Source organism: Oncorhynchus mykiss, chromosome 6, assembly GCF_013265735.2.
Source record: "Oncorhynchus mykiss isolate Arlee chromosome 6, USDA_OmykA_1.1, whole genome shotgun sequence".
In the NCBI taxonomy this organism is placed as follows: Eukaryota; Metazoa; Chordata; class Actinopteri; order Salmoniformes; family Salmonidae; genus Oncorhynchus; species Oncorhynchus mykiss.
The window spans coordinates 89,046,339-89,072,067 of record NC_048570.1 but is presented as its reverse complement, the minus strand read 5'-3'; the positions used below and the strand labels follow the sequence as shown (position 1 = coordinate 89,072,067).

Sequence of the window (25,729 nt, the reverse complement as noted above, 5' to 3'; positions counted from 1 at the left end):
CAGTGAAGGGTAGAGAGAAGAGACGTGGTGGGAGTATGGGCTTCTCAGTGAAGGGTAGAGAGAAGAGACATGGTTGGAGTATGGGCTTCTCAGTGAAGGGTAGAGAGAAGAGACGTGGTGGGAGTATGGGCTTCTCAGTGAAGGGTAGAGAGAAGAGACATGGTGGGAGTATGGGCTTCTCAGTGAAGGGTAGAGAGAAGAGACGTGGTGGGAGTATGGGCTTCTCAGTGAAGGGTAGAGAGAAGAGACATGGTGGGAGTATGGGCTTCTCAGTGAAGGGTAGAGAGAAGAGACATGGTGGGAGTATGGGCTTCTCAGTGAAGGGTAGAGAGAAGAGACGTAGTGGGAGTATGGGCTTCTCAGTGAAGGGTAGAACCTGGCCTTTAACAACATGATTTGGGTTACCACTTGACTTCATTAAAGTGTCACTCACCCCCTCACATATACAATCCATGTTACAATCCAGACTTTTACAACTACTAACTTTCTCTTTCTTTTTCTCTCTCTCTTTCACCCTATTTCTCTGTTCTCCTTTTCTCACCATATCTATCGATCTCTCTCTTTTTCTCTCTCTCTTTCTCTCTGTCTGTGTCTCTCTCTCTCTGTCTGTGTCTGTCTGTCTGGATCTCTCTCTGTCTGTTAATCTCTGGTGTTCCTCTGAAATCCATCAGGCTGGTTAGTGTCTGGGGCGCGAGTGGCGATTCAATTTATTTATGTATTTTCTTTACGATGTGAAGGTTGCCAAACGTATGTGGTATTGATCTGGTATGAGAGTGATTGTCCCTCTGGACCATACAGCATGTTACCTGGAGAGAAGACTCTCCTCCCAAATCACCTGACTGATGTGTTGTCAACACACACACACAGTCACTGGGGCATTTGGTTCGTCACACTCAAATCTCTCCCCCCCTTATAACTCTCCTTCTCTTCTCTGTCCTCATCTCCTCCTTCTCTTCTCTGTCCTCCTCTCCTCCTCCTCTTCTCTGTCCTCCTCTCCTCCTCCTCTTCTCTGTCCTCCTCTCCTCCTCCTCTTCTCTGTCCTCCTCTCCTCCTCCTCTTCTCTGTCCTCCTCTCCTCCTCCTCTCCTCCTCCACTTCTCTGTCCTCCTCCTCCCTTAATCTCCTCCTCCTCCTCTTCTCTGTCCTCCTCCTCCCTTCATCTCCTCCTCCTCTTCTCTGTCCTCCTCCTCCCTTCATCTCCTCCTCCTCTTCTCTGTCCTCCTCCTCCCTTCATCTCCTCCTCCTCTTCTCTGTCCTCCTCCTCCCTTCATCTCCTCCTCCTCTTCTCTGTCCTCCTCTCCTCCTCCACTTCTCTGTCCTCCTCCTCCCTTAATCTCCTCCTCCTCCTCTTCTCTGTCCTCCTCCTCCCTTCATATCCTCCTCCTCTTCTCTGTCCTCCTCCTCCCTTCATCTCCTCCTTCTCTTCTCTGTCCTCTCTTCATCTCCTCCTTCTCTTCTCTGTCCTCTTCCTCCCTTCATCTCCTCCTCCTCTTCTCTGTCCTCCTCCTCCCTTCATCTCCTCCTTCTCTTCTCTGTCCTCCTCCCTTCATCTCCTCCTCCTCTTCTCTGTCCTCCTCCTCCCTTCATCTCCTCCTCCTCTTCTCTGTCCTCTTCCTCCCTTCATCTCCTCCTTCTCTTCTCTGTCCTCCTCCCTTCATCTCCTCCTTCTCTTCTCTGTCTTCCTCCTCCCTTCATCTCCTCCTCCTCTTCTCTGTCCTCCTCCCTTCATCTCCTCCTTCTCTTCTCTGTCCTCCTCCCTTCATCTCCTCCTTCTCTTCTCTGTCCTCCTCCTCCCTTCATCTCCTCCTCCTCTTCTCTGTCCTCCTCCTCCCTTCATCTCCTCCTCCTCCTCTTCTCTGTCCTCCTCCTCCCTTCATCTCCTCCTCCTCTTCTCTGTCCTCCTCCTCCCTTCATCTCCTCCTCCTCTTCTCTGTCCTCCTCCTCCCTTCATCTCCTCCTCCTCTTCTCTGTCCTCCTCCTCCCTTCATCTCCTCCTTCTCTTCTCTGTCCTCCTCCTCCCTTCATCTCCTCCTCCTCTTCTCTGTCCTCCTCCTCCCTTCATCTCCCCCTCCTCTTCTCTGTCCTCCTCCTCCCTTCATCTCCTCCTCCTCTTCTCTGTCCTCCTCCCTTCATCTCCTCCTCCTCTTCTCTGTCCTCCTCCTCCCTTCATCTCCTCCTCCTCTCTGTCCTCCTTCTCTGTCCTCCTCTCCTCCTCCTCTTCTCTGTCCTCCTCCTCCCTTCATCTCCTCCTCTTCTCTGTCCTCCTTCTCTGTCCTCCTCTCCTCCTTCTCTTCTCTGTCCTCCTTCTCTTCTCTGTCCTCCTCTCCTCCTCTTCTTCTCTGTCCTCCTCTCTTCATCTCCTCCTTCCCTTCTCTGTCCTCTTCCTCCCTTCATCTCCTCCTCCTCTTCTCTGTCCTCTTCCTCCCTTCATCTCCTCCTCCTCTTCTCTGTCCTCTTCCTCCCTTCATCTCCTCCTCCTCTTCTCTGTCCTCTTCCTCCCTTCATCTCCTCCTCCTCTTCTCTGTCCTCCTCCTCCCTTCATCTCCTCCTTCTCTTCTCTGTCCTCTTCCTCCCTTCATCTCCTCCTCCTCTTCTCTGTCCTCCTCTCCTCCTTTTCTGTCCTCCTCTCCTCCTCCTCTTCTCTGTCCTCCTTCTCTTCTCTCTCCTCCTCCTCCCTTCATCTCCTCCTCCTCTTCTCTGTCCTCCTCCTCTTCTCTGTCCTCCTTCTCTTCTCTGTCCTCCTCCTCCCTTCATCTCCTCCTCCTCTTCTCTGTCCTCCTCCTCCCTTCATCTCCTCCTTCTCTTCTCTGTCCTCTTCCTCCCTTCATCTCCTCCTTCTCTTCTCTGTCCTCTTCCTCCCTTCATCTCCTCCTCCTCTTCTCTGTCCTCTTCCTCCCTTCATCTCCTCCTCCTCTTCTCTGTCCTCCTCCCTTCATCTCCTCCTCCTCTTCTCTGTCCTCCTCCTCCCTTCATCTCCTCCTTCTCTTCTCTGTCCTCCTCCTCCCTTCATCTCCTCCTTCTCTTCTCTGTCCTCCTCTCTTCCTCCTCTTCTCTGTCCTCCTCCCTTCATCTCCTCCTCCTCTTCTCTGTCCTCCTCCTCCCTTCATCTCCTCCTCTCCTCCTTCTCTGTCCTCCTCTCCTCCTTCTCTTCTCTGTCCTCCTTCTCTTCTCTGTCCTCCTTCTCTTCTCTGTCCTTCTCTCCTCCTTCTCTTCTCTGTCCTCCCTCTCTGTCCTCCTCTCCTCCTTCTCTTCTCTGTCCTCCTTCTCTTCTCTGTCCTTCTCTCCTCCTTCTCTTCTCTGTCCTCCCTCCCTGTCCTCCTCTCCTCCTTCTCTTCTCTGTCCTCCTCTTCATCTCCTGTTATTGAACTGTTTTATTGAGATAGTGATATTGATCACTTCTCTAACCTTGACTTGACGGAGAGAGAGGCTGTGCTTCTGTCGTCTCTGTCAGAGCTCCTCGTAAATTTCATCCTGAGCAAATCCTGTTTATTTCTTTAACAGTCTTGTTCAGGCTTTTTCCTGTTGTTTTCTTCACGTTTCTTCGTTTTATTGTGGTGAGGTTGTTTCATTAACTATCTCTTATAGTTGAGGGAGAAAGCGACTGGCTATTCGCTCGGCTTGGGAAATTGTTCCGCTGGGCTGAGGAAAGCCAATATTGCAAACCTCCGACAACTTCTCAGTCAATTGAGCTCAGCAGAAAATCCATCCGGTTCTGTGGCAGATTGTTTTTCTGGTCGGGAGAGAAACTGCTGATCTCATTGTTTTCTCCGCCTGTCCAATTGTTCATGTTAGTTTTGGTTTTGTTATGTTTTCTGTTCGTATTTTTGTCAACATGCAAACAAGGCAGCACCTCAAATATTGTACTCGGGCTGTACATTTTACCTGACTGTTTACATAGATGGAGTTGGTTCCTATCAGGCTGTACATTAAACCTGACTGTTTACATAGATGGAGTTGGTTCCTATCAGGCTGTACATTAAACCTGACTATTTACATAGATGGAGTTGGTTCCTATCAGGCTGTACATTAAACCTGACTGTTTACATAGATGGAGTTGGTTTCTATCAGGCTGTACATTAAACTTGACTGTTTACATAGATGGAGTTGGTTCCTATCAGGCTGTACATTAAACCTGACTATTTACATAGATGGAGTTGGTTCCTATCAGGCTGTACATTTCACCTGACTGTTTACATAGATGGAGTTGGTTCCTATCAGGCTGTACATTAAACCTGACTGTTTACATAGATGGAGTTGGTTCCTATCAGGCTGTACATTAAACCTGACTATTTACATAGATGGAGTTGGTTCCTATCAGGCTGTACATTAAACCTGACTGTTTACATAGATGGAGTTGGTTTCTATCAGGCTGTACATTAAACCTGACTGTTTACATAGATGGAGTTGGTTCCTATCAGGCTGTACATTAAACCTGACTGTTTACATAGATGGAGTTGGTTCCTATCAGGCTGTACATTAAACCTGACTGTTTACATAGATGGAGTTGGTTCCTATCAGGCTGTACATGTCTAATATATGCAGTAGCCTTACACCAAGCAGTGATGTACGGTAGCTCAGCCACAGATGAACCTGGTCGAAGGCTGACACATCCTCAGCAACAGTTACACGTTGTCTGCCAACTTTAACCCACACTGTGTAATGATCACCTCAAACACTAGACTACATTTTACACCTGACCTCCAGGGTATTACTTGGCATCTAAATCACTTGATTGGCTGAAGTACAGTAGGCTTAGTTCCTGACTTGTCTAGTTGTTGTTCAGGATCCTGTTGTCCTCCTGTTGTTTCTTGAAAGACAAGGACAGTGTGGCTGAGCTTATCCAATCAGCTGCTTAATGAGGTTCAGTGGGGAGATCAGAGGACCTCCAGGTGGAGCCTGGGGAGCGGATGGCGAGCCTATAGGAATCACTCTGGCATCTCTCTCTGCCCTCTGGTGTCATTGTCACATTATCACCACTGACCAAGACACACACACACACACACACACACACACACACACACACACACACACACACACGTACAGGCTTGGTGTCTCTCCTCTTCTCACAGGGTTTAGGGTTTAGTAACCTGTCTGTCAGTCAGACATTGTGTTTTGGTGCACGACCAGACTTACTGACTGCTACAGATGAAGGATCTTAATTTGAGCCAGTTTGCCACAGCAGGAAAATAATCAGCAACAGCAAATATGAACTATTATGTAGATTATGATGTATCAACATTGTTCTAGGGGGTTGATAAATTTTTTTCGTAAAGGAAAAAAATCAAGTCTGAAATTTCGAAGTGAAAATTACAAACTTCAGAAGCCTTTTTAAACCTCAAAATAAAATACAAGTTTTTAAATATGCTGCACTGCAGGAAATTTGTCCTGCAACAGGCTGATCAAATGAAAATCCTACATCTGTAGATGCTGAGGTTTCATTGTCTTGTCTGTCAGTGTGTTTGTTTTCTTCCATTCACACTGTGTCTGTTAATCCCGCATCTCCTCTGTCTGTCCATCTGTCTGTCTGTTGATCCTGCATCTCCTCTGGCCGTCTGTCTGTCTGGCCGTCTGTCTGTCTGTCTGGCCGTATGTCTGGCCGTCTGTCTGTCTGGCCGTCTGTCTGTCTGGCCATCTGTCTGTCTGTCTGTCTGGCCGTCTGTCTGTCTGTCTGTCTGGCCGTCTGTCTGTCTGGCCATCTGTCTGTCTGTCTGGCCGTCTGTCTGTCTGTCTGTCTGTCTGTTGATCCTGCATCTCCTCTGTCTGTCTGTCTGGCCGTCTGTCTGTCTGGCCGTCTGTCTGTCTGGCCGTCTGTCTGTCTGGCCGTCTGTCTGTCTGTGTGGCCGTCTGTCTGTCTGGCCATCTGTCTGTCTGTCTGGCCGTCTGTCTGGCCGTCTCTGTCTGTCTGTCTGGCCGTCTGTCTGTCTGTCTGTCTGTCGATCTGTCTGTCTGTCGATCTGTCTGTCTGTCGATCTGTCTGTCTGTTCATCTGTCTGTCTGTCTGTTCTGCATGTGAATCCCAGACCAGTGCCTTCAGATGTTAATGTGTTGTACACAGCAGATGGAGAGAGAACCTAGTTGTTCCTGCTCCCAGACTGGGGACAGCAAGGGGACCCAGCGTGTGTGGATATCTGTAGGAACACAGGGCGCTGCCCTAAGGGGAAATAGGGCCTGTAATATCTGTTGTGTCCTATGTCACCTCTACCCTAAACACTTTTGGTTCATGTAAAACACAAACCACTTTGACCGTCAAACATGCACAGAGGCTTTTCCCCCCACAGAGTCAGGCACCTGGAGTATTACTGTAAATTGCTTTCTTTAAAAATAATTTGGTGGGCTTCTCTGTTGGGCTTTGTGTTTTGTACTGCTGCTATTATATGTCAGAGTATGAAGTGTTGATAACCCAATGACATACATATTATACACACACACACACACACACACACACACACACACACACACACACACAGCCTTATACATACTTACTGCCTCCAGACTGTGGAGGCTAAATTGTCCACCGAATCATCCCCAGCTTCCAATTGGCTCATTCATCCCCCCCTCCTCTCCCCTGTAACTATTCCTCAGGTCATTGCTGTAAATGAGAATGTGTTCTCAGTCATCTTAGCTGGTAAAATAAGGGAGAAATAAATAAAAGGCCCCACCCAGTCTCCTCATTTGAAAGTAAATGTTGTAATGTGATCATGGTCTCCTCTGAAGAAGGTCATTACCTCTCCTCCGTCTCCCTATTGGCCTGGTTTATATTAAGCTTATCTAGTGTGAATAGATCCACTTAAGGCTCTCCACCTTTTAACCCTTAACCCTGTTTATGACCCACGGCCATTTACACTCAATTGGATGTTGCTGACACCTTGGCTCTCCTCTGTGTCTCTGACCCGGTGATCCATCAATGTTGTCCCTTGTTGTTGCATTACTTTCTACGCTCCCTCTCTGAGGTTCAGCCTGTCCTACGAGGTTATAAATAACTAGTGTAGGGACAGGTGGCCATTCCGTGCCTGATGGACCTGCGCAATTAGAACAGGCACATTTACATGCAGTTACATCCACTTAGACACCGGCGTGGCCCTTCCCAAAGTCCCCCAGCCTAGTTGTTTTCTTATTGATCTCTCCCATTGATTTAGACGTGGGGAGGAGGAACATTTCTGCCTGTTCATTTGTTAGTTGGTTACTGTATCTTAAGCTGCAGGCCGTAAAGTAGGGTTGAAGTGCCTGGTCTGTTTAGCACCTGAACACGACAAGGTTTATTTAAGCTCTTTATTTAAACCTCTTGTTTTCTCTCCTTTCTCTCCGGTCACTTTTCCTTCCCTCCGTCACCTCTGTCTCTGCTTTTCCTTCCTTCCCTCCGTCTCCTCTGTCTCTGCTTTTCCTTCCCTCCGTCACCTCTGTCTCTGCTTTTCCTTCCCTCCGTCACCTCTGTCTCTGCTTTTCCTTCCCTCCGTCACCTCTGTCTCTGCTTTTCCTTCCCTCCGTCACCTCTGTCTCTGCTTTTCCTTCCCTCCATCACCTCTGTCTCTGCTTTTCCTTCCCTCCGTCACCTCTGTCTCTGCTTTTCCTTCCCTCCGTCACCTCTGTCTCTGCTTTTCCTTCCCTCCGTCACCTCTGTCTCTGCTTTTCCTTCCCTCCGTCACATCTGTCTCTGCTTTTCCTTCCCTCCGTCACCTCTGTCTCTGCTTTTCCTTCCCTCCATCACCTCTGTCTCTGCTTTTCCTTCCCTCCGTCTCCTCTGTCTCTGCTTTTCCTTCCCTCCATCACCTCTGTCTCTGCTTTTCCTTCCCTCCATCACCTCTGTCTCTGCTTTTCCTTCCTTCCCTCCGTCACCTCTGTCTCTGCTTTTCCTTCCCTCCGTCTCCTCTGTCTCTGCTTTTCCTTCCCTCCATCACCTCTGTCTCTGCTTTTCCTTCCCTCCATCACCTCTGTCTCTGCTTTTCCTTCCTTCCCTCTGTCACCTCTATCTCTGCTTTTCCTTCCTTCCCTCCGTCACCTCTGTCTCTGCTTTTCCTTCCCTCCCTCTGTCACCTCTGTCTCTGCTTTTCCTTCCCTCCATCACCTCTGTCTCTGCTTTTCCTTCCCTCCATCACCTCTGTCTCTGCTTTTCCTTCCCTCCATCACCTCTTTCTCTGCTTTTCCTTCCTTCCCTCCGTCTCCTCTGTCTCTGCTTTTCCTTCCTTTCCTCCATCACCTATGTCTTTGCTTTTCCTTCCCTCCATCACCTCTTTCTCTGCTTTTCCTTCCTTCCCTCCGTCACCTCTGTCTCTGCTTTTCCTTCCTTCCCTCCGTCTCCTCTGTCTCTGCTTTTCCTTCCTTCCCTCCTTCTCCTCTGTCTCTGCTTTTCCTTCCCTCCGTCTCCTCTGTCTCTGCTTTTCCTTCCCTCCATCACCTCTGTCTCTGCTTTTCCTTCCTTCCCTCCATCACCTCTGTCTCTGCTTTTCCTTCCCTCCGTCACCTCTGTCTCTGCTTTTCCTTCCCTCCGTCACCTCTGTCTCTGCTTTTCCTTCCCTCCGTCACCTCTGTCTCTGCTTTTCCTTCCCTCCGTCACCTCTGTCTCTGCTTTTCCTTCCTTCCCTCCATCACCTCTGTCTCTGCTTTTCCTTCCCTCCGTCACCTCTGTCTCTGCTTTTCCTTCCCTTCTTCACCTCTGTCTCTGCTTTTCCTTCCCTCCGTCACCTCTGTCTCTGCTTTTCCTTCCCTCCGTCACCTCTGTCTCTGCTTTTCCTTCCCTCCGTCACCTCTGTCTCTGCTTTTCCTTCCTTCCCTCCGTCTCCTCTGTCTCTGCTTTTCCTTCCCTCCGTCACCTCTGTCTCTGCTTTTCCTTCCTTCCCTCCATCTCCTCTGTCTCTGCTTTTCCTTCCCTCCGTCACCTCTGTCTCTGCTTTTCCTTCCCTCCGTCACCTCTGTCTCTGCTTTTCCTTCCCCCCGTCACCCCTGTCTCTGCTTTTCCTTCCCCCCGTCACCCCTGTCTCTGCTTTTCCTTCCCTCCGTCTCCTCTGTCTCTGCTTTTCCTTCCTTCCCCCCGTCACCCCTGTCTCTGCTTTTCCTTCCCTCCATCACCTCTGTCTCTGCTTTTCCTTCCTTCCCTCCGTCTCCTCTGTCTCTGCTTTTCCTTCCCTCCGTCACCTCTGTCTCTGCTTTTCCTTCCCTCCGTCACCTCTGTCTCTGCTTTTCCTTCCCCCCGTCACCCCTGTCTCTGCTTTTCCTTCCCCCCGTCACCCCTGTCTCTGCTTTTCCTTCCCTCCGTCTCCTCTGTCTCTGCTTTTCCTTCCTTCCCCCCGTCACCCCTGTCTCTGCTTTTCCTTCCTTCCCTCCGTCACCTCTGTCTCTGCTTTTCCTTCCTTCCCTCCGTCTCCTCTCTCTGCTTTTCCTTCCCTCCGTCACCTCTGTCTCTGCTTTTCCTTCCTTCCCTCCGTCACCTCTGTCTCTGCTTTTCCTTCCCCCCGTCACCCCTGTCTCTGCTTTTCCTTCCCCCCGTCACCCCTGTCTCTGCTTTTCCTTCCCTCCGTCTCCTCTGTCTCTGCTTTTCCTTCCTTCCCTCCATCACCTCTGTCTCTGCTTTTCCTTCCTTCCCTCCATCACCTCTGTCTCTGCTTTGGATCTCAGTGGTCTCAGATGACTGGGAAATTGACACCACTGATAACCATGGGGATATAACCTCTGTTTATATTCATAGTTGTGGGTCTGTGTAATGTCCTCATCTTTGTGAGTTTGTAGTGGTATGGTCGTACCGGCTAGCCTCTTCATCTTCAGAGCAATGTACTCTCTTAACTTAGGTAGGTCGCTCTCTGTTTGGCAGTCATTCTGGTCGGGCCGTCTCAGGTGAGGGTGTCTGGCTAGAAGAGAGGTCGCCTTGCCTGCCACCCCTGTGGCACTGTAAACCAACCGTTCCAGCCCTGACCGCCCGCCCGGGGGCCGCTTTAGAGAGCCAGCCAGGCCCATGAATACTGCATAGTGGAGCTTTTATTACACCAGGGGCTGGAGTGTAAATAAGATCCAGGCAATGGGGCACGTTTACTGGGGTCAGGACGGGGGGGAAGAGGGGGTGGGGACGGGCGGCTCGGTAACCTTGCTCCCAGGTCCTCTAGTCACCAGGCCTGTCACTGTAACTCACCGGTGGAGGGTTGGCCCTGAGGGGGGTCAAGGACAGTGGATCTACTGGGCCCATTACATTACAGGCTGCATGGAGGATAGAGACCGGAGTTAGACTACTCACCCGCTCTAACAGTGAGGTTGTACTGTCGTCGTGTCATCACTCTGTTGGGGAGTAGAGGAAGAACATCAGGCTACTAAAATGCCTGGTATAAGTGACACACTCATCCTGAGGGGTCTGTTAGCTCACCTGTTAGATTTAAATGTGATCTTGTATCTTCACAACGACTGTTGTTATGGTTCATCTGCTTGTCCCCTAGTTTCCCCGGTTCATCTGCTTGTCCCCTAGTTTCCCCGGTTCATCTGCTTGTCCCCTAGTTTCCCCGGTTCATTAGTATTGTCCCCTAGTTTCCCCGGTTCATCTGCTTGTCCCCTAGTTTCCCCGGTTCATTAGTATTGTCCCCTAGTTTCCCCGGTTCATTAGTGACAGAGTGGTGCAGACGTGAGAAAAGAGGTTATCCTCCAAAACAGTTACTAATCACGTCATCGTAAAGAACCATCTTCCTGAGTGAGTCAGCAAGTTTTTTTTCTGTGCACCTGAACATGTTCAGCATGATAAAATAATGATTATTTGCTCTGTTCGTTGGCTACACACAGAATCAGTCCAATCACTACTTAACATCTCTGGCTCTCCGCTCCGGTCTCAATTAACGTCTTCCTCTTGTCTTAATTAAGGACCAGTAGTCGTGTTTAATTGATATTGATTGTAGCTTAAAGGAGGAGTAACACATCAAAACGAAAAGGTGAAAGTACGCCTCAAATACACCAAGGCCTTTTACAGACCAAAAGGAGAGTTCACTAGATAACATCCACGGGTGGGAGGAGTGGTAGCCGTTCCTACGAAGGACCTGTGTTCGATGCATTATCATGCCTTCATGCATTTAAGACTCAGCTGTAATTAGGACCCCAGTACCTGACATGAATGCTTATAGTAAACCTTATGATACAAAGTTGTTACATGTAAAGCTAAAACCAAGTTTAAAAACTCTGTTGTCATGAAGTATCTAGGTAGAAACAGTATGTCGGTGTGTCCAGCGCCCGGCATACGAGGGATATAGTCTGTTTGTCCTGACTGGAGGGTCAGACGACCCAGACCAGACACTAAGAGGTGTTATTAATTAAAGGGCCAGTTTAGAGGTGCAACACGATCCTCCTATCTACCGCGCATTAATCACACACCCTGGTCTGAGCTCATACACGCCGGCCTAACCTGTTGACAGGTGAAACCTCGGGAGGTATCCGGTATACCTGGCTGTCGTAAACAAACTGGTGAACTGGGCTGGTGACGTACGTCCTCCCTGTGGCCCTCACCCCCGGCAGCTGTTCTACGGGGACAAGAGGATTGGATGTTGAGACATTGGCGCTTTTGGTAAACCGACCCTCTTGGCCGGTAACTAAACCCGTCGGTGGGCATTAAGGAGTTTCATAATTAAATCATCCAGGTCGTCTAGGCCAGCCGGCGCTCCTCGGCTGTTTGGTTTACCTGCCACCTGAAACCTGTCTGGAGAACTGTGACGATACAGGACTGACTGGGCTCAATGGACATGTGTCATGAAGGCTATTGTTTTGACCTCTGACCTTTTTAAATGATGGAAATGCTGTTAGACTAAGAGACATGTTGTCATGCTCATTTGGATTCTACGGTTTCCATTAGGACGACACCCCTTCATGTTATAACTCACCAACTAGGAAAATAGTGGCTGATTTGAATAAGCATGTTTAGTCTGGACCTCTACTGTATGTCCATTCTGAATGTAGTGATGTTCTCCCAAATCATTTTCCACTCAACATATTTTCATTCACATGATGACTTTAGAGGCCCGGATGAATGAACAGTAACAGGGCTGTTTTCATGTGTGAAATAGTTTAGTAGGGACTTTTCTGAAGCTCTGGTTTACTCTTTTTTGGGCTGTGTTAATGTGTCCTCTCGTTCTCTCCCACAGAGCGTACCATCTTCTCGGCAACAGAGTGTTGGCGGTGAAGGTGAGATCAACAGCTGTACTGCTGTAGCCTTTTCCTGGGCACCTCTCCTTTTACCAAATCACGTTCAACAACACTAGTCTTCTGTATCTCTACTTCTGTCCTTTTCCCCTCCCTCTTTCATGTTCTATGCTTCTCAACCTCTGTGACCCCCCCCCCTCTCTCTCATTGGTTTATTCATCCACTTTGTTCTCATGCTCTAATTCTACCAGTAATCTAATCTATTGGAGTGGAATGGAAGGTAGATGTAATGGGTACCTCCTTGACCCTTGTAACATGTAGCTACTCCCTTCTCTCTCTCTCTAACCTGTAATCAATGATGTTAACATGTAGCTACTCCCTTCTCTCTCTAACCTGTAAACATCATTGATTACATGTAGCTACTCCCTTCTCTCTCTCTCTAACCTGTAATCAATGATGTTAACATGTAGCTACTCCCTTCTCTCTCTAACCTGTAAACATCATTGATTACATGTAGCTACTCCCTTCTCTCTCTAACCTGTAAATCAATGATGTTTACATGTAGCTACTCCCTTCTCTCTCTAACCTGTAAATCAATGATGTTTACATGTAGCTACTCCCTTCTCTCTCTAACCTGTAATCAATGATGTTTACATGTAGCTACTCCCTTCTCTCTCTAACCTGTAAATCAATGATGTTTACATGTAGCTACTCCCTTCTCTCTCTCTAACCTGTAATCAATGATGTTTACATGTAGCTACTCCCTTCTCTCTCTCTACCCTGTAATCAATGATGTTTACATGTAGCTACTCCCTTCTCTCTCTCTCTAACTTGTAATCAATGATGTTAACATGTAGCTACTCCCTTCTCTCTCTCTAACCTGTAATCAATGATGTTAACATGTAGCTACTCCCTTCTCTCTCTCTAACCTGTAAACATCATTGATTACATGTAGTTACTCCCTTCTCTCTCTAACCTGTAAACATCATTGATTACATGTAGTTACTCCCTTCTCTCTCTAACCTGTAAACATCATTGATTACATGTAGCTACTCCCTTCTCTCTCTCTCTAACCTGTAATCAATGATGTTAACATGTAGCTACTCCCTTCTCTCTCTCTAACCTGTAAACATCATTGATTACATGTAGCTACTCCCTTCTCTCTCTCTCTAACCTGTAATCAATGATGTTAACATGTAGCTACTCCCTTCTCTCTCTAACCTGTAAACATCATTGATTACATGTAGTTACTCCCTTCTCTCTCTAACCTGTAAATCAATGATGTTTACATGTAGCTACTCCCTTCTCTCTCTAACCTGTAAATCAATGATGTTTACATGTAGCTACTCCCTTCTCTCTCTAACCTGTAAATCAATGATGTTTACATGTAGCTACTCCCTTCTCTCTCTAACCTGTAATCAATGATGTTTACATGTAGCTACTCCCTTCTCTCTCTCTAACCTGTAATCAATGATGTTTACATGTAGCTACTCCCTTCTCTCTCTAACCTGTAATCAATGATGTTTACATGTAGCTACTCCCTTCTCTCTCTAACCTGTAATCAATGATGTTTACATGTAGCTACTCCCTTCTCTCTCTCTAACCTGTAATCAATGATGTTTACATGTAGCTACTCCCTTCTCTCTCTCTACCCTGTAATCAATGATGTTTACATGTAGCTACTCCCTTCTCTCTCTAACCTGTAATCAATGATGTTTACATGTACAGTGCCTTGCGAAAGTATTCGGCCCCCTTGAACTTTGCGACCTTTTGCCACATTTCAGGCTTCAAACATAAAGATATAAAACTGTATTTTTTTGTGAAGAATCAACAACAAGTGGGACACAATCATGAAGTGGAACGACATTTATTGGATATTTAAAACTTTTTTAACAAATCAAAAACTGAAAAATTGGGCATGCAAAATTATTCAGCCCCTTTACTTTCAGTGCAGCAAACTCTCTCCAGAAGTTCAGTGAGGATCTCTGAATGATCTAATGTTGACCTAAATGACTAATGATGATAAATACAATCCACCTGTGTGTAATCAAGTCTCCGTATAAATGCACCTGCACTGTGATAGTCTCAGAGGTCCGTTAAAAGCGCAGAGAGCATCATGAAGAACAAGGAACACACCAGGCAGGTCCGAGATACTGTTGTGAAGAAGTTTAAAGCCGGATTTGCATACAAAAAGATTTCCCAAGCTTTAAACATCCCAAGGAGCACTGTGCAAGCGATAATATGGAAATGGAAGGAGTATCAGACCACTGCAAATCTACCAAGACCTGGCCGTCCCTCTAAACTTTCAGCTCATACAAGGAGAAGACTGATCAGAGATGCAGCCAAGAGGCCCATGATCACTCTGGATGAACTGCAGAGATCTACAGCTGAGGTGGGAGACTCTGTCCATAGGACAACAATCAGTCGTATATTGCACAAATCTGGCCTTTATGGAAGAGTGGCAAGAAGAAAGCCATTTCTTAAAGATATCCATAAAAAGTGTTGTTTAAAGTTTGCCAGAAGCCACCTGGGAGACACACCAAACATGTGGAAGAAGGTGCTCTGGTCAGATGAAACCAAAATTGAACTTTTTGGCAACAATGCAAAACGTCATGTTTGGCGTAAAAGCAACACAGCTCATCACCCTGAACACACCATCCCCACACCATCCCCACTGTGGTGGCAGCATCATGGTTTGGGCCTGCTTTTCTTCAGCGGGGACAGGGAAGATGGTTAAAATTGATGGGAAGATGGATGGAGCCAAATACAGGACCATTCTGGAAGAAAACCTGATGGAGTCTGCAAAAGACCTGAGACTGGGATGGAGATTTGTCTTCCAACAAGACAATGATCCAAAACATAAAGCAAAATCTACAATGGAATGGTTCAAAAATAAACATATCCAGGTGTTAGAATGGCCAAGTCAAAGTCCAGACCTGAATCCAATCGAGAATCTGTGGATAGAACTGAAAACTGCTGTTCACAAATGCTCTCCATCCAACCTCACTGAGCTCGAGCTGTTTTGCAAGGAGGAATGGGAAAAAATTTCAGTCTCTCGATGTGCAAAACTGATAGAGACATACCCCAAGCGACTTACAGCTATAATCGCAGCAAAAGGTGGCGCTACAAAGTATTAACTTAAAGGGGCTGAATAATTTTGCACGCCCAATTTTTCAGTTTTTGATTTGTTAAAAAAGTTTGAAATATCCAATAAATGTCGTTCCACTTCATGATTGTGTCCCACTTGTTGTTGATTCTTCACAAAAAAATACAGTTTTATATCTTTATGTTTGAAGCCTGAAATGTGGCAAAAGGTCGCAAAGTTCAAGGGGGCCGAATACTTTCGCAAGGCACTGTAGCTACTCCCTTCTCTCTCTCTACCCTGTAATCAATGATAAGCTGCAAGTTTAGCTAATCTTTGCTAGTGCTAGCGTGCCACTGTTGTAGCTATTAGCTAAGCTCAGCGCAGCCAGATCAGAATTCACACCCCTGGTAGTGCCCATTTACCGTGTGGTATCCACACTATCCAGATAGGTTGGCATGAAAGAATCATGAGTTTCTCTACAAGGTTTCTAAGGTCATGTGTCACCACCAGTGCCACCAGTATTTTGACCCATAGTTCCATTGTAATAATAATGTACATTGTTTTAAATGTTTCTGTGTGTGTGTTTTGAAGGGTTTTAGCAGTGTGTGCGTGCTTGCATATTAACCTGTGTATGTTACTCTGGTCTCTCATTTGGGCTGTGCTTGGGACTTTACAGGTCATTCCTCTGGATATCACAGTGGAGCTACAGAAACAGATCATGTCCGAGTTGGAGATCCTCTACAAGGTCAGTTTCTATTCTCTAGAGCCCCAAACTGGTCAAATCTCTCCCCCAGCTGGCCCAAATCATGTAGTCAGATCTCTCCCCCAGCTGTCCCAAATCATGTAGTCAGATCTCTCCCCCAGCTGGCCCAAATCATGTAGTCAGATCTTTCCCCCAACTGCCCCAAATCATGTCGTCAGATCTCTCCCCCCTGCTGAATTCTCTCTTATCAGACCTGCAGTGTTTAGTCTACTCTGTTACATTACACTAGTTCATGGAGCACCTTTATTCTGAGTGGGTCTCCTCTCCTCCTGCGTGACAAGCCAGGGATTGGCGAAATACGCACGAGGCAGGAACATGTGATTGCTGATAAGCCCTCTCAATAATTTACCCCAGATCTCTCCTGTTCTTCTGAGGTAGACGGTGAAATGGGCCAACTAAACAGTTCAACTATAAATACTGCAACATGCATCAATGTTAATTAATGAGTGGATGAACTGTGTTAATTCTTTTTATTTTTTTTGCAGTGTGATTCCTCCTACATCATAACCTTCTACAGTGCCTTCTTTGTGGAGAACAGGATCTCCATATGTACAGAGTATATGGACGGTGAGTGTTGAGGCTGGGGTTGGTGTTGAGGCTGGGGTTGGTGTTGAGGCTGGGGTTGGTGTTGAGGCTGGGGTTGGTGTTGAGGCTGGGGTTGGTGTTGAGGCTGGGGTTGGTGTTGAGGCTGGGGTTGGTGTTGAGGCTGGGGTTGGTGTTGAGGCTGGGGTTGGTGTTGAGGCTGGGGGTTGGTGTTGAGGCTGGGGTTGGTGTTGAGGCTGGGGTTGGTGTTGAGGCTGGGGTTGGTGTTGAGGCTGGGGTTGGTGTTGAGGCTGGGGTTGGTGTTGAGGCTGGGGTTGACGCTGAAGGCTGGGGGTTGACGCTGAAGGCTGGGGGTTGACGCTGAAGGCTGGGGGTTGACGCTGAAGGCTGGGGGTTGACGCTGAAGGCTGGGGGTTGACGCTGAAGGCTGGGGGTTGACGCTGAAGGCTGGGGGTTGACGCTGAAGGCTGGGGGTTGACGCTGAAGGCTGGGGGTTGGTGTTAGTGCTGGGGTTAGGGTTAGTGCTGGGGTTAGGGTTAGTGCTGGGGTTAGTGCTGAGGCTGGGGTTAGGGTTAGTGCTGAGGCTGGGGTTAGGGTTAGTGCTGGGGTTAGGGTTAGTGCTAGGTTTAGGGTTAGTGCTGGGGATGGGGTTAGTGCTGGTGTTAGGGTTAGTGTTGAGGCTGGGGTTAGGGTTAGTGCTGGGGTTAGGGTTAGGGTTAGTAATGGGGTTAGGGTTAGTGCTAGGTTTAGGGTTAGTGCTGGGGTTAGGGTTAGTGTTGAGGATGGGGTTAGGGTTAGAGCTGGGGTTTAGTGTTAGTGCTGGGGTTAGGGTTAGTGCTGAGGCTGGGGTTAGGGTTAGTGCTGAGGCTGGGGTTAGGGTTAGTGCTGGGGTTAGGGTTAGTGCTGGGGTTTAGGGTTAGTGCTGGGGTTTAGGGTTAGTGCTGGGGTTAGGGTTAGAGCTGGGGTTTAGTGTTAGTGCTGGGGTTAGGGTTAGTGCTGAGGCTGGGGTTAGGGTTAGTGTTGAGGATGGGGTTAGGGTTAGTGCTGGGGTTAGGGTTAGTGCTGGGGTTAGGGTTAGTGCTGAGGCTGAGGTTAGGGTTAGTGCTGAGGCTGGGGCTGGGGTTAGCTTTAGTGCTGGGGTTAGCTTTAGTGCTGGGGTTAGGGTTAGTGCTGGGGTTAGGGTTAGTGCTGGGGTTAGGGTTAGTGCTGGGGCTTATGGTTAGTGCCGGGGGTTAGCTTTAGTGCTGGGGTTAGGGTTAGTGCTGAGGCTGGGGCTGGGGTTAGCTTTAGTGCTGGGGTTAGCTTTAGTGCTGGGGTTAGGGTTAGTGCTGGGGTTAGGGTTAGTGCTGCGGTTATGGTTAGTGCTGGGGTTAGGGTTAGTGCTGGGGCTTATGGTTAGTGCCGGGGGTTAGCTTTAGTGCTGGGGTTAGGGTTAGTGCTGTGGTTAGGGTTAGTGCTGGGGTTAGGGTTAGTGCTGGGGTTTAGGGTTAGTGCTGGGGTTTAGGGTTAGTGCTGGGGTTAGGGTTAGTGTTGAGGCTGGGGTTAGGGTTAGTGTTGAGGATGGGGTTAGGGTTAGTGCTGGGGTTAGGGTTAGTGCTGGGGTTAGGGTTAGTGCTGAGGCTGAGGTTAGGGTTAGTGCTGAGGCTGGGGTTAGGGTTAGTGCTGGGGTTTAGGGTTAGTGCTGGGGTTAGGGTTAGTGCTGAGGCTGGGGTTAGGGTTAGTGCTGGGGTTTAGGGTTAGTGCTTAGGCTGGGGTTAGTGCTGGGGTTTAGGGTTAGTGCTGAAAATGGGGTTAGGGTTAGCGCTGGGGTTAGGGTTAGCGTTGAGGCTAGGGTTAGGGTTAGCGCTGAGAATGGGGTTAGGGTTAGTGCTGGGGCTTATGGTTAGTGCCGGGGTTATGGTTAGTGCTGGGGTTAGGGTTAGTGTTGAGGCTGGGGTTAGGGTTAGTGCTGGGGTTTAGGGTTAGTGCTGAGGCTGGGGTTAGTGCTGGGGTTAGGGTTAGTGCTGGGGTTTAGGGTTAGTGCTGGGGTTAGGGTTAGCGTTGAGGCTAGGGTTAGGGTTAGCGCTGAAAATGGGGTTAGGGTTAGCGCTGGGGTTAGGGTTAGCGCTGGGGTTAGGGTTAGCGTTGAGGCTAGGGTTAGGGTTAGCGCTGAGAATGGGGTTAGGGTTAGCGCTGGGGTTAGGGTTAGTGCTGGGGTTTAAGGCTAGCGCTGAGGCTGGGTTTAGGGTTAGCGCTAGGGTTTAGGGTTAGCGTTGAGGCTGGGGTTAGCGTTTAGGCCGGGGTTAGCGTTTAGTCTGGGGTTAGGGTTAGCGTTGAGGTTAGGGTTAGGGCTGGGGTTTAGGGTTAGCGTTGAGGCTGTGGTTAGGGTTGGTGTTGAGGCTGGGGTTAGTGTTGAGGCTGGGGTTAGTGTTGAGGCTGGGGTTAGGGTTAGTGCTGGGGTTAGGGTTAGTGCTGGGGTTAGGGTTAGTGCTGAGGCTGGGGCTGGGGTTAGCTTTAGTGCTGGGGTTAGCCTTAGTGCCGGGGTTAGGGTTAGTGCTGGGGTTAGGGTTAGTGCTGGGGTTAGGGTTAGTGCTGGGGTTAGGGTTAGTGCTGGGGTTAGGGTTAGTGCTGGGGTTAGTGCTGGGGTTAGGGTTAGTGCTGAGGCTGGGGTTAGGGTTAGTGCTGGGGTTTAGGGTTAGTGCTGAGGCTGGGGTTAGTGCTGGGGTTAGGGTTAGTGCTGGGGTTTAGGGTTAGTGCTGAAAATGGGGTTAGGGTTAGCGCTGGGGTTAGGGTTAGCGTTGAGGCTAGTGTTAGGGTTAGCGCTGAGAATGGAGTTAGGGTTAGCGCTGGGGTTAGGGTTAGTGCTGGGGCTTATGGTTAGTGCTGGGTTTAGGGTTAGTGCCGGGGTTAGGGTTAGTGCCGGGGTTATGGTTAGTGCTGAGGCTGGGGTTAGTGCTGGGGTTAGGGTTAGTGTTGAGGCTGGGGTTAGGGTTAGTGCTGGGGTTTAGGGTTAGTGCTGAGGCTGGGGTTAGTGCTAGGGTTAGGGTTAGTGCTGGGGTTTAGGGTTAGTGCTAGGGTTTAGGACTAGTGTTGAGACTGGGGTTAGGGTTTGCGTTGAGGCTAGGTTTAGGGTTAGCGCTGAAAATGGGGTTAGGGTTAGCGCTGGGGTTAGGGTTAGCATTGAGGCTAGGGTTAGGGTTAGCGCTGAGAATGGGGTTAGGGTTAGCGCTGGGGTTAGGGTTAGTGCTGGGGTTTAAGGCTAGCGCTGAGGCTGGGTTTAGGGTTAGCGCTAGGGTTTAGGGTTAGCGTTGAGGCTGGGGTTAGCGTTGAGGCTGGGGTTAGCGTTTAGGCTGGGGTTAGCGTTTAGGCTGGGGTTAGGGTTAGCATTGAGGTTAGGGCTGGGGTTTAGGGTTAGCGTTGAGGCTGTGGTTAGGGTTAGTGCTGAGGCTGGGGTTAGTGTTGAGGCTGGGGTTAGTGCTGGGGTTAGGGTTAGTGCTGGGGTTAGCGTTGAGGCTGGGGTTAGTGCTGGGGTTAGGGTTAGTGCTGGGGTTAGGGTTAGTGCTGGGGTTACGGTTAGTGCTGGGGTTAGGGTTAGTGCTGGGGTTAGGGTTAGTGCTGGGGTTAGGGTTAGTGCTGGGGTTTAGGGTTAGTGCTGGGGTTTAGGGTTAGTGCTGGGGTTTAGGGTTAGTGCTGGGGTTAGGGTTAGTGCTGGGGTTAGGGTTAGTGCTGGGGTTAGTGTTGAGGCTGGGGTTTAGGGTTAGTGCTGGGGTTAGGGTTAGTGCTGGGGTTAGGGTTAGTGCTGGGGTTTAGGGTTAGTGCTGGGGTTAGGGTTAGTGCTGGGGTTAGGGTTAGTGCTGGGGTTAGTGTTAGTGCTAGGGTTTAGGGTTTAGGGTTTGTGCTGGGGTTAGGGTTAGTGCTGGGGTTAGGGTTAGTGCTGGGGTTAGGGTTAGTGCTGGGGTTAGGGTTAGTGCTGGGTTTTAGGGTTAGTGCTGGGGTTTAGGGTTAGTGCTGGGGTTAGGGTTAGTGCTGGGGTTAGGGTTTGCGTTGAGGCTAGGTTTAGGGTTAGCGCTGAAAATGGGGTTAGGGTTAGCGCTGGGGTTAGGGTTAGCATTGAGGCTAGGGTTAGGGTTAGCGCTGAGAATGGGGTTAGGGTTAGCGCTGGGGTTAGGGTTAGTGCTGGGGTTTAAGGCTAGCGCTGAGGCTGGGTTTAGGGTTAGCGCTAGGGTTTAGGGTTAGCGTTGAGGCTGGGGTTAGCGTTGAGGCTGGGGTTAGCGTTTAGGCTGGGGTTAGCGTTTAGGCTGGGGTTAGGGTTAGCATTGAGGTTAGGGCTGGGGTTTAGGGTTAGCGTTGAGGCTGTGGTTAGGGTTAGTGCTGAGGCTGGGGTTAGTGTTGAGGCTGGGGTTAGTGCTGGGGTTAGGGTTAGTGCTGGGGTTAGCGTTGAGGCTGGGGTTAGTGCTGGGGTTAGGGTTAGTGCTGGGGTTACGGTTAGTGCTGGGGTTAGGGTTAGTGCTGGGGTTAGGGTTAGTGCTGGGGTTAGGGTTAGTGCTGGGGTTAGGGTTAGTGCTGGGGTTTAGGGTTAGTGCTGGGGTTTAGGGTTAGTGCTGGGGTTTAGGGTTAGTGCTGGGGTTAGGGTTAGTGCTGGGGTTAGGGTTAGTGCTGGGGTTAGTGTTGAGGCTGGGGTTTAGGGTTAGTGCTGGGGTTAGGGTTAGTGCTGGGGTTAGTGTTAGTGCTAGGGTTTAGGGTTTAGGGTTTGTGCTGGGGTTAGGGTTAGTGCTGGGGTTAGGGTTAGTGCTGGGGTTAGGGTTAGTGCTGGGGTTAGGGTTAGTGCTGGGTTTTAGGGTTAGTGCTGGGGTTTAGGGTTAGTGCTGGGGTTAGGGTTAGTGCTGGGGTTAGGGTTAGTGCTGGGGTTAGGGTTAGTGCTGGGGTTAGGGTTAGTGCTGGGGTTAGTGTTAGTGCTGGGGTTTAGGGTTTGTGCTGGGGTTAGGGTTAGTGCTGGGGTTAGGGTTAGTGCTGGGGTTAGGGTTAGTGCTGGGGTTAGGGTTAGTGCTGGGGTTAGGGTTAGTGCTGGGGTTAGGGTTAGTGCTGGGGTTAAGGTTAGTGCTGGGGTTAGGGTTAGTGCTGGGGTTAGGGTTAGTGTTGGGGTTAGGGTTAGTGCTGGGGTTAGGGTTAGTGCTGGGGTTAGGGTTAGTGCTGGGGTTTAGGGTTAGTGCTAGGGTTTAGGGTTAGTGCCGGGGTTTAGGGTTAGTGCCGGGGTTAGGGTTAGTGCTGGGGTTTAGGGTTAGTGCTGGGGTTAGGGTTAGTGTTGAGGCTGGGGTTAGGGTTAGTGCTGGGGTTTAGGGTTAGTGCTAGGGTTTAGGGTTAGTGCTGGGGTTTAGGGTTAGTGCCGGGTTTAGGGTTAGTGCTGGGGGTTAGGGTTAGTGCTGGGGTTAGGGTTAGTGCTGGGGTTTAGGGTTAGTGCCGGGTTTAGGGTTAGTGCTGGGGTTTAGGGTTAGTGCTGGGGTTTAGGGTTAGTGCCGGGGTTAGGGTTAGTGCTGGGGTTAGGGTTAGTGCTGGGGTTCAGGGTTAGTGCTGGGGTTTAGGGTTAGTGCTGGGGGTTAGGGTTAGTGCTGGGGTTAGGGTTAGTGCCGGGGTTAGGGTTAGTGCCGGGGTTAGGGTTAGTGCCGGGGTTAGGGTTAGTGCCGGGGTTAGGGTTAGTGCCGGGGTTAGGGTTAGTGCCGGGGTTAGGGTTAGTGTTGGGGTTTAGGGTTAGTGCTGGGGTTAGGGTTAGTGCTGGGGCTAGGGTTAGTGCTGGGGTTAGGGTTAGTGCTGGGGTTAGTGCTGGGGTTAGGGTTAGTGCTGGGGTTAGGGTTAGTGCTGGGGTTAGTGTTAGTGCTGGGGGTTAGGGTTAGTGCTGGGGTTAGGGTTAGTGCTGGGGTTAGGGTTAGTGCTGGGGTTAGGGTTATTGCTGGGGTTTAGGGTCAGTGCCGGGGTTAGGGTTAGTGCCGGGGTTAGGGTTAGTGCTGGGGTTAGGGTTAGTGCTGGGGTTAGTGCTGGGGTTAGGGTTAGTGCTGGGGTTAGGGTTAGTGCTGGGGTTAGGGTTAGTGCTGGGGTTAGGGTTAGGGTTAGTGCTGGGGTTAGGGTTAGTGCTGGGGTTAGGGTTAGTGCTGGGGTTAGGGTTAGTCCTGGGGTTAGGGTTAGTGCTGGGGTTAGGGTTAGTGCAGAGGCCTTTACTCCACTCCCATCCAGACTCTATGAAAGCTGGAATGTCAAACCTCTTACCACCCTGTATCCATTTACACTTCTACTTAGAGGAAGACTGTCATCTTCAGTGGCTGGGGGCTAGCATGCTTCTTTGCTAAAAGCTACAAGGGTGGGAGTGTGTGTGCGTGAATTTAACACAGTGATTTCTCAGTTATAACACATTGTCTCCCTCGAAGGACGACCTGTCAGTATGCGTCCATCAACACTCAACTGTGTGTGCGCGTGTGTGTGCAGGTGGCTCTCTGGACGTATACAGGAGGATCCCAGAACATGTGTTGGGTAGGATCTCTGTGGCGGTGAGTGAACAGCCATTCAGCTCTCCAACCAACTGACCACAGCTATTTAAAATGAGACTCATATTCTATAACTGACCACAGCTATATAACTGACCACAACTATTTAAAATGACTCTCATATTCTATAACTGACCACAACTATTTAAAATGAGACTCTCATATTCCATAACTGACCACAGCTATTTAAAATGACTCTCATATTCTATAACTGACCACAACTATTTAAAATGAGACTCATATTCTATAACTGACCACAGCTATTTAAAATGAGACTCATATTCTATAACTGACCACAGCTATTTATAATGAGACTCTCATATTCTATAACTGACCACAACTATTTAAAATGAGACTCTCATATTCTATAACTGACCACAACTATTTAAAATGACTCTCATATTCTATAACTGACCACAGCTATATAACTGACCACAACTATTTAAAATGAGACTCTCATATTCTATAACTGACCACAACTATTTAAAATGAGACTCATATTCTATAACTGACCACAGCTATTTATAATGAGACTCTCATATTCTATAACTGACCACAGCTATTTAAAATGAGACTCATATTCTATAACTGACCACAGCTATTTAAAATGACTCTCATATTCTATAACTGACCACAACTATTTAAAATGAGACTCTCATATTCTATAACTGACCACAGCTATTTAAAACGACTCTCATATTCTATAACTGACCACAACTATTTAAAATGACTCTCATATTCTATAACTGACCACAGCTATTTAAAATGAGACTCATATTCTATAACTGACCACAACTATTTAAAATGACTCTCATATTCTATAACTGACCACAGCTATTTAAAATGAGACTCATATTCTATAACTGACCACCGCTATTTAAAATGAGACTCATATTCTATAACTGACCACAGCTATTTAAAATGACTCTCATATTCTATAACTGACCACAACTATTTAAAATGACTCTCATATTCTATAACTGACCACAACTATTTAAAATGAGACTCTCATATTCTATAACTGACCACAGCTATTTAAAACGACTCTCATATTCTATAACTGACCACAACTATTTAAAATGACTCTCATATTCTATAACTGACCACAGCTATTTAAAATGAGACTCTCATATTCTATAACTGACCACAACTATTTAAAATGAGACTCATATTCTATAACTGACCACAACTATTTAAAATGAGACTCATATTCTATAACTGACCACAGCTATTTATCATGAGACTCTCATATTCTATAACTGACCACCGCTATTTAAAATGAGACTCATATTCTATAACTGACCACAGCTATTTAAAATGACTCTCATATTCTATAACTGACCACAACTATTTAAAATGAGACTCTCATATTCTATAACTGACCACAACTATTTAAAATGAGACTCATATTCTATAACTGACCACAGCTATTTATCATGAGACTCTCATATTCTATAACTGACCACCGCTATTTAAAATGAGACTCATATTCTATAACTGACCACAGCTATTTAAAATGACTCTCATATTCTATAACTGACCACAGCTATTTAAAATGAGACTCATATTCTATAACTGACCACAACTATTTAAAATGACTCTCATATTCTGTAACTGACCACAACTATTTAAAATGACTCTCATATTCTATAACTGACCACAGCTATTTAAAATGAGACTCATATTCTATAACTGACCACAGCTATTTAAAACGAGACTCATATTCTATAACTGACCACAGCTATTTATCATGAGACTCTCATATTCTATAACTGACCACAGCTATTTAAAATGAGACTCATATTCTATAACTGACCACAACTATTTAAAATGACTCTCATATTCTGTAACTGACCACAACTATTTAAAATGACTCTCATATTCTATAACTGACCACAGCTATTTAAAATGACTCTCATATTCTATAACTGACCACAACTATTTAAAATGACTCTCATGTTCTATAACTGACCACAACTATTTAAAATGAGACTCATATTCTATAACTGACCACCGCTATTTAAAATGAGACTATCATTCTGTAAAGCATCACCTAGGAAGACAATGGATCAGGTAGCTTTGTATGGGAGTTGCAGGTTTGACAAATTGGCTACAATTCATCATTCTATCCAATTCAGTAAATAATATCTCAATTAATAACTTTGAGACTTTTGCGGGTAAAGTTTAGCCATTTCGGCAAGTGTGGCCAACAGGTGTGAATCTCCCAAGTAGCCTTCATCAGTGAGAAAGGGATGAAATGGACAGACTCTCTCTCTCACACACACACACACACACACACACACACACACACACTCAAGCATCACAGCACAGAGGAGCGTTTGATTCAGCCTAACGTGGGTGTTTCCACCTCTATTAGCCCCTCTCCCTCTGATTCAGCCTGTAATCAAACATTGACAGCTATTTAGTCAGCGTTAATTCTAATTCACAGCTCTCCTCCCTCTCTTCCCCCTCTCTCACTGTCAGAGCTGTTAATTATCGCTGGGAAAAGCACCCGGGAGGGCGAGATGGATGATGCATACGCACACCAGTTGTTTTGGCACCAGAGCCACAGTCCAATCACATCTTTTTGATTCTGTCTGAATTGAGAAGTAGATTTGGCACGTTGTTTTGTGGTCAAATCTACTTTGTCAATAAAAAAACAAAATATGTGAATCCTTAAAGTCTTTGCTGCTCGCTCTAGTCATTTAAAAGCAAATGATATCAAGAACGT

General features: G+C 47.8%; 1 protein-coding gene across 2 annotated transcripts in view; it reads left to right on the top strand.

The window, feature by feature from the left end:
• Nucleotides 1-25,729, top strand: part of LOC110526789 (dual specificity mitogen-activated protein kinase kinase 5) — a 137,025-nt gene that overhangs the window by 39,528 nt on the left and 71,768 nt on the right. For both annotated transcript variants that reach the window (XM_036981434.1, XM_036981433.1), the window contains exons 9-12: nucleotides 12,098-12,137; nucleotides 15,857-15,925; nucleotides 16,429-16,510; nucleotides 22,940-23,001. In XM_036981434.1, coding sequence (XP_036837329.1) covers nucleotides 12,098-12,137; nucleotides 15,857-15,925; nucleotides 16,429-16,510; nucleotides 22,940-23,001 — 253 coding nt within the window. The remainder of the gene's footprint in view (nucleotides 1-12,097; nucleotides 12,138-15,856; nucleotides 15,926-16,428; nucleotides 16,511-22,939; nucleotides 23,002-25,729) is intronic.